We start from the raw sequence: 9,922 nt of genomic DNA, 5'->3' as shown, positions 1-9,922 counted from the left end.
AGAGCAAGCGGGTAGTAAGGGAAAAAACATGGTAATTTGTACTGCACATAGGGGGTGTTTCTTCAAGGCGTTTCGTACTTTCGGGTTTGGGGTTTTTCATGTTTAATAATTAAGTGGGCAAACCTTGGGTGGTTATCAGTCCGTAAAAAAAGTCATGCAAGAAGGATGGTGGCTCACTGGGAGGATGGAAATAATGATATGTTTATGAACAAAGCCCTAGGTTTCTCGCCATTATGTCCTGATCCTCTGCCAAAAGGGACAAGAAACATGAAGCATATTGATGTAAGATCATCTTGATCCTCACCAACGAATAGCTGGATCCGAGCCTGATCTCAAAGGGTTAATTTCAGGCCCGGTTTGACAACAGTGATTATCTTTTTCTCAGTGAATGCCTCGACTCCAGCCATTCCACCAAAGCGTCCATATCCACTGCCACCCCCTGTCCCTCCCTGTGGCAGCGTGGATTCCACATATAAGCTCGGCCCGTTGATGTGACATGCCCCTAACCTGAGCCGCTTGGAGATGTCCAAGGCCCTCATTGTATCTTTTGAGAAGACACTCCCACATAAAGAAAAGTCGCTGTCATTTGCTGAGGCCACCGCCTCGTCGTCCGTTTCGAACTCAGACAGTAACATGACAGGCCCAAATGTCTCGACGTGTGCAATATTCATATTTGTGCTGACATGTTCAAGAATATGAGGTCGGATAATGGTACCTCTCGGGCCAGTGACTTGGAGGTCACCAGCAAGCAGTTTCGCACCACCGTCTACCGCACTCTTGACCAAGCTCATCACTCGTTTTGCATGAGCCGACGTGAACAATCCAGATATCGAAACTGCCGGGTCCTCCAAGTGATTGCCGGTCTTGATGGTTTCCACCTTCTTCAGCAGTTTCTCTTTGAACTCCCTGCTGATTGACTTGTGCAATATCACTCGCTCGGTCGACATGCACACCTGTCCACTAAAAGCCAAGGCCCCAAACACCACCGCCTCGACCGCATCGTCAATGCTGGCATCCTCAAAGACAATAACAGGGGCCTTGCCGCCGAGTTCCAAGACACATTGTTTTAGGCAGGTGGCCGCCCAGCCAGCGATGATCCTCCCCACTCTGTCGCTTCCCGTGAAGTTGATTCGAAGAACCTTGGGGTGCTTGACCGCCAATTCGGTCACCTCAGGCGTCCGTTCCGCGCTTGTGGGCAAAACGTTGACGCATCCTGGTGGTAGGCCCGCGGCAGTCAACGCCCGTATGGCCAAATCCTGACTTTTTGGGCTGAACTCGGATGGTTTGAGGACTACCGTATTGCCGCAGAGCAATGGGACGGCAATTGCTCTTGCGGTGAGGTTGATCTGTACAGAGATAATTAGCTCTCTGGGTCATGAAAATAAAACGACAAAGAGACGAAGAAAAGAGGAGTCAACCAACCGGAGCATTCCATGGTGAAATCGCAAACACCACGCCCACCGGCTGCCTTTCCACCCAAATTGTCGTTCCGGGCCTGTCAGCTGGGACTATCTCTCCTCTGATCTGAGTGGCCAGGCTCGCGGTTTCGCGAAAAAGGCCCGCGGTGGCAAAGACGTTGATTTTGACCCAATGCATAGTGGCAGACACCTCCTGGGACATGAACTCTGGAGCGTCCCCTATGATGTACGATTCCATAATGTCGGCCGCCTTGAGGAAGATGCGTCTCCTTGCTGAAGGCCCTGTCTGTGACCATGTCTGGTAGGCCGAGTGTGCATTCTCGATGGCGGTTTCGTAATCAGCCTTCGAAGCAGAAGCACAGTTGTAGAGGACGCTGCCCGTTATTGGGTTTCTGACTGGGAAAGTTTCATTGTCTGAGCTGGGGATGTATTTGCCGTTGATGAAAAGAAACTGAGGCTGGGAAAGAGTACTAGTTCTCTCAGAGACTCCCCCATTATTCGATGTAGTTGGGCTGTGAGGTGCCATTTCTTGGTATTTTGGAACTGAAATGTGGATGTCGTTCAGATTCACCGTTCATGGTGAGAGAAAGCCACCTCAAGAGAAGAGCGCGCATGATTTTTATTACCCTCGAGCAAGATACTCCGCATTATGCGGATATACTCCAACAAAATAAACCCCTAAACTCGGAATTGGCACCCGAAAGGGTACCGTGAAGTGCGGAGAAGCCGGCACTTGCGGGGCTGTGATGATGGCAGTCGGACATTAATATATCAACGACAAGAGTTGGATAAAATTGTGCCGAGAATCAAATATTTCTCAGTGATAGCAAAATTCTAGGTTGAGCTATGTTTCGCTCTGCGGACATATCTAGGTACGTAGTATCTGCTGCGGTATGATTCTTGGCACAGATAACCTTGACAAACTACAACGGTAGAGACACAAGTCACTGTTGTATATGGACATCATTGCGCTGGACTTAGCGCAATATAATTTTGCAGTGAGGTATTTTTATCCACCTGACAACACAGTATGCACACCCAACTCGAGACGTATAAGCCATACACACGGCTCAGGTGCATATCAAACTGAGTTTAACAGGGGCCCAACAAGTATACAAAGGTATACATACGCTTCGCGCGATATGTGAGGTCCTTGAAAATAGGTAGTCAGTGAATCCTCGATATAACGGGAGGCAACCTGAAATGTTCGAGAGGCGTTGACGCATAGTTGAGTAAATAGTGTGCGTTTCTTGACAACTCAAACCTTGCTGAGAAAGAAAAACAGAAAGTGCCCTAGGCCGGGAACGCGCCTTCATAAACAATCATCCTCAAGTACCTGGTGTCTCCTTTTTCAAGAACATTTGATCTCTGGCTCTCCTTGAAGTGTATTTCCATTATCGCAATCTTGTGTGTAGGGTATGCCTTAAATGGGCCAGAAGCCTAAAATAGGATCATAAGTCGCAGTCAAGGTTACGAGTTGTGCACAAGCAGATCGTATGATTGCATAGAGTCGGTTGAGCTTGCCATATTACCTAGGCAGCGGGATAGGGTCTGTGCAGGACAACAATATAATTCTTGATACGAAGTTCACGATGAACAGGAATAAAACACGAGGCGGCGACATCTCAGCTGCATCAGACATGCCGGTGTAAGTACCCAACCCCAAGGTTATACAAACCTTCCTCCAGGACTGTTCGGGTGTCCCGTATTAACACAAGTGACAGGAGACAAGAAATCTGATACAACTTCGAAAGACACGAACACCGGCGTTTCCGCAGTCAGCCGAAGCCGGGTGGCCCAGCAGTTGCTGAGCGCGGGGATAGTCCGGATGGAGTAATGGATTTAGCCAGCCCATCCGACACTCTGAATACGAGGTCTATAAACATGGAAGTCAGGTGTGCTGGGTCTTGGCAACCATCACTGACATGTATACCCCGCATATAGAGCTCGCTATCTTTTTCATCGGCACTGTTATTCCTGCGTTTGGCGTGGCTGGGGTGCTACACTCTTACACACTCAGATCGGCCAGATGCTTGGCCGGGCCAGTTAGAGTTGCACCTTGTACCCCACAGAACCGTCCATATCCCTCCTTCACGCAGATAAAGGTGAACCTCCTTGGTAACATTGGCACAAACTGGCGTCCACCTGATCGGAACTGACTCGGAAGACATCGCGCAGTAATCCATCCTGGATACAAGACCTTGCCTAATCAGCAGACAAGTGACGGCAGCAATACGAGATGCTACATGTACAGAGAGTCTGCAACCCATGTCAGTTACCCGCTCAGGTTTGTACGAGGAGGCGTGGGGTCGAGTGCCATGGCATCATCAACGGAATATAAATGCTGTGGCTTTCACTCCGAAAACACACCTCTTGAATCTGTTCCATTCGACCATCACTTCCAAGAACCTAGGACTCTGCAGTTATCGCTTGAAAAGCCTTGCACTTGCACTCGGATACAATCATCACAATATTCCTATCGATAGCAGAAATGACTCGATTTAGCCTGACTGCTGCCGTTCTCATTGGCCTAGGCCATCGAGTTCTGGGTGCTCTGGAGCAATGTGGACCAGCACAATATGACCCTACCAACGTAAGTGACCACCTCTACAAACCAACCAGGCTTGTACCACCTACCCCTGATTTTATCTCCTACAAAATCATTGCACAGCTTCCAGATCACCTCGCACGGCGTCACACTAACTCAGATCTGTGTTCAGTACGTATGCTGGGAGAACCAATTTCTCTGCCCCGTCACAGCCGGTGAAGGCCTGTCTTATTGCAATGGAGCCTGTTACAGCAAGTTCATGTACACCTGCAACAATAACATCCTCAGTCTTCTCCCGCCCGCCGAGTCTGCCTTTATTCTCACCGTCTCAAACCCGGCGCTCCCCCAGCTTGACGGGAAGCCCGTTACCGCCCAAGGGCTTCGTTTGTGGCTTGGAGGAGAAACCAAGAGCTACTGCCCTTCTGTCGTCGACCCCAACTGCCCACCCGGCAACGTCACATCGATTGTGGCGGGCGGCTTCGGCGGAGCTGGTATGAACACAATGGTGCCCGGCGGTCAACAGGTCTACCTGACGCCGGACTGGAATGTCGAATACACCCAAGCTCATTCGGCATACATGCCGTCCGGCAGCACCTCGACTGGCTTTGCCGCCTACCAGGGCGGTGGGTTCATCAACCTCAATGGCAACGGTTGGGGTTGGGTCGCTTGTCCTCCGAGGGCTTCGGGTTCTGCTGGGCCCGAGTGGACTTTGTATGGTAGAAACTCAACAAACGCCAAGAGCCTCAACTACTGCACTCCCATCAACCTCAAGGTCACTCCTTACCCCGGCCAGGGGGCGGCTGCTTGGCAGTATACTTAGAGGGCAGCTACTTGTGAGATTAAAGAAGTAAGAACTGTCTAGGAGAGAAACTTTACAAGAAAAGAATATCATGCATGGGGAGAAACAATGAATTTAGTCTTATCTCGAGGAATAGAGATTTTGAGGTGCATTGAACAAGGGACAGTGGAAATAACCCTAACCCTGCGCTTTTTGTTTACTTGTTTTGTGATATTAGCCCCTGAATTACCCCTGAATGCACCTGGCCACAACACCCGATCTGTTGATTCTTCAATATTCAATTATGATCACATCTTATGACATACTTGAGCCTTTTCCTCAGTTCCCAATGTTACAAACCCCTCTGGCTTTCCTGAAACATGCTTTTCTCACGCTTTCAAAAAGCACTTTCGTCTTCAACTACTAGCTCGTACCTATCGCGGTTTGTCTGACATGAAATTATTCGTATGGAACTGGAACGTGATGCGATCATTGTTTTGTTGGTTGATAGAAGAGGTCAATCATGGACAAGTGGCATGGAAACATGAACAAACCAACATGAATATCACGACAATACTGAAGGAACCGATGAAATCAAAGTTGGCATTGTTGATTCTAATAGCTACATCTGCGTCTCTCCGTTGGCCCTGTGCACTCGTAACAGGTTACCAGGCGACACCACGAGGAGGTGCAGAGTCCGACTTCGCCGCCCGTAAATGGCAATAAATAGTAGATGAGATAATAGATGGCACGCTGGGTGGAACACACATCACAAAACACGCCAAACAAAACACACAAAACACGCTGGGGGCTGGGGGGCTGGGGGGCTGGGGGAACGCTGGGGGGCATCAACAGAACACAGACAAAGCAAAGCACGCACAACACACCATCACAAAAAATGACTGAAGCAGAGTCGGCAAAACGAAACGAAAGCACAGAAACAAACCAAAAAGAACGTCGCTACTCTTCACAACGGAGTCCAAGGAGCGAAGACGACCGGAACGAAAACGACCGGGGCGAAGACAACCGGAGCGGGCACAGCCAGTGCGAACACGACCGGAACCAACACCACGGGAACGAACACGACAGGAACAAGAGCATCGGAAGATGGAGGACGAAGAGCACTCGCCATCGTCGGAGGAGGAGGAATTGTGGGGGGAGGAGGACTTGCCCTCGTCGCCGCTATCGGAGAACGAGGAGGAGGACGAAGAATGGGGCGAGGAGGACGAGGAGAAAAATCCGGATTGCGCTTCACTCCGAAGATGCCGCCATCCTCGGAACTGGCCAGAAGGAATGGGCGAGCTGGGGCCCATTTGCGCTGCTGGGGAGGACCGAGCATTGATGCATCCAGGGCTCGACGTACCGACGAAATGGGAAGGACCCCGTCCTTCATCTTGTGGACCACACGATCCAGCCAGGCCTGCACCCGGATCGCAGGGTCGGGAGGTCCGGGAGGTGTCGGACTCGGACGGACGACGTACCGGGGCCATGTGGTGGAAGGTATGGCACTGCGAGCCATTGTCGAGAAAAAAAAAGAAAAAGATAAAAAGATAAATGGGTGGCGTGGGGCGAGCAAACGGATCGAGCGAGCGTGTGCAAGCACAGCTGTGAAAAAGAGCAGCATTAGCAGACGAGGTCAACAAGAGTGAGCGAGCGAAAACTTACCACAAACAATTCACCAGCGAGTGACAAGCTGTCACACAAAATTTACGAGCGAGCGGTAAGCAATCACACAAATCTGCAAGAGACTAGTCAGCAAGCGAAATCAAGAAGGCATGGACGAACAGAAGCTTACCACAGCAGCGGAGCGAGCGAGCAAGAGTGCCTGTTTTGTTGGTTAGTGAAGTATGTGTTTGCTCACGACAAAATGGGGTGAATATACGTGCCTTTATGCTTGTTGACTGGCTGACTTCTGCAGTTCGATGAAAAAAAAAAGAAGAAAAGCTTCCGCCAAAATTTGGGGACTGAAGGGTTTGTTAAGTACATCATTGGGGCCACCTCTGGGGCAAACACAATCAGCCCGCCTGAAATGGTCAAGTGCGTAGCCATTACGTAGCTATTTGCATGTGTCAGTGTGATTTGGCATGTGATGGTTGAAGGTCACTTTTGGTGGGGGTGGACTGGTATGTTGGTCTTGATCTGGTGATGCACTGCTCCTTTCTTTCATTAAAAAATGTGCGGAGGTAAAGCCAGCGCTGATGATGCCAGAGATTAGTTTTTGTAAGCGATTTTGAGTGTGATGGACTGTTGATCTTCTTTTCATGTTTGGGAACTGCAAAGTATCTGGGGGTGTAGTTAGGAGGTTTTGGGATAGGAGTGCGCTCAAGGTAGAAGCACGCCCCCTGCGGAGAAGGACCCCCAGGAAAGTAGATGGGATCTCGCCTTCTTCATCGAATTGCTTGATAGCATGATAGACCTCCGTCAAACACTCCACGTCAAGTTATAGCGCGAACAAAGAAGAATTCAAAGATACTACTGAAGTAGAATTTGGACCTGTTGCGTGTAACACGCGGATGGAAAAGGACATAACCAGCTTTTGGGGCATTTCGTGATTCTCTGCAGCAATATCTTTGCAACAACGAAATTTCTCAGAAAAAGTCTTACATACAGTTGCTCTCCAGAAACCCCTCTATCCAATAACTTTATTTTCCTCAACAACAACTCATTTGCGCATAAGTAATAAGGCAAAGAAACGAGAGCCTCTATGGGCGGACTGTCCCATCCGATTCTCGCGACTATCGGGTGACGTCAGTGCCCGGTTGCCATCTGCTCGGCCCCACTTTGGGCCACAGACTGAAAGTGTGATGAAGATGCTAGAAGACGATGGAAGAGCACCACCAGACTCTAGAAGAAGCCAGATGGGAGAACCACAGATAAATGCCCGTTTGCGTCACGGGTACCGTACCCGAGAAGTCTCGAGGTTCGCAACCTCAGTTCCGTAGTGTAGTATCTTCCGCCACAGATATAATTCCCCTACCTGGAAACAACCCTCTAGTCTTTGCCTTCATCTCATAATATCCCGCCAGCCACTCCGCGGTATGCCCCTTCATGTTGCAGTCATTCCGCCCCTCTCCATGAACATCACCTTCGTTGACCCATTCAACCAGCTCCCTTACATACGCCAACTCCTTTCCCTCTTGATGTAGCGAGTGGAACCCTCTTCCGAGGCCTTTCTCCAGCACCCTTCTCTCGTACTCGTGTCTCATCAATTTTCGACTTGGAAGCTTTGCTCTCCCAGTAAACACTCTTGCCACCGCCTGGGCCTGAAAATCAAAAAGCGAAAACGTGACCACATGATAAGGTACGCCTACAAAAGCCAAGGTTGGGTCGGGGATGTAGAAGATATCTTTGTGCAAGTTATGCGCCATGTTGCCGTCCGATGTCACCACCAGATATTCCCCTGGTTCTGTGATTGGTGCCGTGTCGGAATGGAGATGCGGGAGGAAAGGGTAAGATGTTATATATCCTGTTGCCATGACCACGTGGTGAATCTTGTCGAGTACTTGGCCGTCCTTCAAAGCGATCTTCCCGGGAATATGCTGGCCATCTTCCGGAAAGTGCTGGTGTCTTTCGTCGTTATCGAGAATAAAGCTAGCTATTTCCGGCACTCGTCTCGTAGATGACGGCAGCAGTGAGACTGGGAGGTCAAACTGTCCTCCACGGGCACTCTGGTAGACTTTGTTTACAACTCCATCCAGCTCCCGGCAGATATCCAAAGCAGACACACCAGCACCAAGAACCACCACATTCTGGTCCCGATACCTCTGTGGGTTTCGATACTGCTTTGAATGAATGATCCTGGCGTGAAACCTTGTTTTCCATTCCTTGAGTCCAGTAATGTCAGGAATCCGTGGCATGTTATAATGCCCCGAAGCCACGACAACTCGATCAAATAGATGTAATCTTTCAGTGAACCGAACACCAAGCTCTTTTTTCTCCAACGTCACTGATCGCAACTCCCACTTGGACCCATCCTGTGTCTTCTTGACCTCATCTACTCGGGTGTGAAATAGAGTCTGGTTGTTGACGTCATGCACTTCTGCCAGGCCTTGGACGTAATTTTCAACATCTCTTTGACCAACTACGGGTTCGGTACCCTCGGGCCACTGGCCCAGACTACTTTCCATGAGGTATGTCGGGACGTTATTGCGTAGGCCTTGGTAACACGGGCCGGGTGGTGAGAAGTGCGCCTCGAGGTCGGAAAGGTAGTTGTTTGCTTCCACCCGAAAGGTCTGATTTTGTGGTGTTTCAATCCTTTGCTCAGATGGAGGCGTAACATAGGAAAATTGACCTCGTTGAGAAACCTCATAGTCCCCAAGAGACGGCGTGTTGCTAGGATATGATGGGTCGCCGGGAACGCGGTCATCATAGTGCCAGATTCCACCGGCAATGCTTGAGCGTTCGAAGACCGTCACTGAGAGACCTTCTTTTAGCAAGTGTGCAGCTGTGCATACGCCGCTGATACCTGCTCCGATGACTGCGACCGTCTGCCGAGAAGGTTGACTTCGTAGTTCCGACATGTTCCTGATGGTGAATCTCTATCACTGTTTTGAGCAACATTAGGAAGGGAAATATAAAAGAGTATCGAGCTCAGCATCTTTAGTGGACTCCAAATATGGAGATGCGATACTTTTCTGCGAGCTCAGATGTGGCCCAACCCCCGCGTCATGGATCACGCCATATTGCGTAGCTGATCGCGCAAACATCAATGTTGATTCTGAAAATGGTATGTGCTCTGAGGGGCTGTATTGAAAGAGTTGACAATGCTGAATTTGTGCCAGATCCCTTATCACTCTTCGATTTGATCGGCATTCTCTAGGTAGGCTACATGCATTCATCTCTACTTTTGACAAGACATTGGGTGAGTCATGGGACAAGAGAATAAATCGGATGGAATGGCTTTGAAAACTGCCAGAACTGCGGACTTGGGCATACGACCAGCTCTGTGGTAGCCTGCAATTTTGATACCGTGACAAGCCCTGAAATCAAATGTACTCGTAGTATGGTGACTGCCAAGCACACAATTTGTGCAGACATGGCATCACAAACGCATCCGTCATTCCCCGTCATCGAACGGACTGATAGGTCCGGTGATGTGGTTTTCAAAGATGCAACCGGTATCTTATACCCGGTGATGTGCAGTGCCCCTCACTTCCACGACATATTGTAGTGATCTCG

At 49.7% G+C, this 9,922-nt stretch overlaps 3 protein-coding genes across 3 annotated transcripts; 1 reads left to right on the top strand and 2 right to left on the bottom strand.

The window, feature by feature from the left end:
• Nucleotides 1-205: 205 nt before the first annotated feature.
• QC763_711500 (uncharacterized protein) lies at nucleotides 206-2,166 on the bottom strand. The gene is made up of 2 exons (XM_062916144.1): nucleotides 1,423-2,166; nucleotides 206-1,346 (listed from the first exon to the last, which is right to left on the bottom strand). The coding sequence occupies exons 1-2, from the start codon at nucleotides 1,942-1,944 to the stop codon at nucleotides 333-335; spliced, it is 1,536 nt and encodes a 511-aa protein (XP_062762165.1). The 5' UTR covers nucleotides 1,945-2,166; the 3' UTR covers nucleotides 206-332.
• Nucleotides 2,167-3,262: 1,096 nt separating this feature from the next.
• On the top strand, nucleotides 3,263-4,986 carry QC763_711490 (uncharacterized protein). Its single transcript, XM_062916143.1, has 2 exons — nucleotides 3,263-4,011; nucleotides 4,139-4,986. The coding sequence occupies exons 1-2, from the start codon at nucleotides 3,910-3,912 to the stop codon at nucleotides 4,784-4,786; spliced, it is 750 nt and encodes a 249-aa protein (XP_062762164.1). The 5' UTR covers nucleotides 3,263-3,909; the 3' UTR covers nucleotides 4,787-4,986.
• Nucleotides 4,987-7,674: 2,688 nt separating this feature from the next.
• On the bottom strand, nucleotides 7,675-9,264 carry QC763_711480 (uncharacterized protein; the record flags this gene model as incomplete). The annotated part of the gene is made up of 1 exon (XM_062916142.1): nucleotides 7,675-9,264. The coding sequence occupies one exon, from the start codon at nucleotides 9,262-9,264 to the stop codon at nucleotides 7,675-7,677; it is 1,590 nt and encodes a 529-aa protein (XP_062762163.1).
• Nucleotides 9,265-9,922: the final 658 nt, after the last annotated feature.

This window comes from Podospora pseudopauciseta, assembly GCF_035222475.1.
Source record: "Podospora pseudopauciseta strain CBS 411.78 chromosome 7 map unlocalized CBS411.78m_7, whole genome shotgun sequence".
Taxonomy (NCBI): domain Eukaryota; kingdom Fungi; phylum Ascomycota; class Sordariomycetes; order Sordariales; family Podosporaceae; genus Podospora; species Podospora pseudopauciseta.
The sequence above is the reverse complement of the archived record's forward strand: the minus strand, read 5'-3'. Positions and strand labels throughout refer to the sequence as shown.

Excerpts from the sequence above, each read along its gene's own strand:
- QC763_711500 (XM_062916144.1), bottom strand. The coding sequence starts at position 1,944 with ATGGCACCTCACAGCCCAACTACATCGAATAATGGGGGAGTCTCTGAG. Across the intron at positions 1,347-1,422 it reads TTTCACCATGGAATGCTCCG|ATCAACCTCACCGCAAGAGC; the intron begins GTTGGTTGACTC and ends ATCTCTGTACAG.
- QC763_711490 (XM_062916143.1), top strand. The coding sequence starts at position 3,910 with ATGACTCGATTTAGCCTGACTGCTGCCGTTCTCATTGGCCTAGGCCAT. Across the intron at positions 4,012-4,138 it reads CACAATATGACCCTACCAAC|TACGTATGCTGGGAGAACCA; the intron begins GTAAGTGACCAC and ends ATCTGTGTTCAG.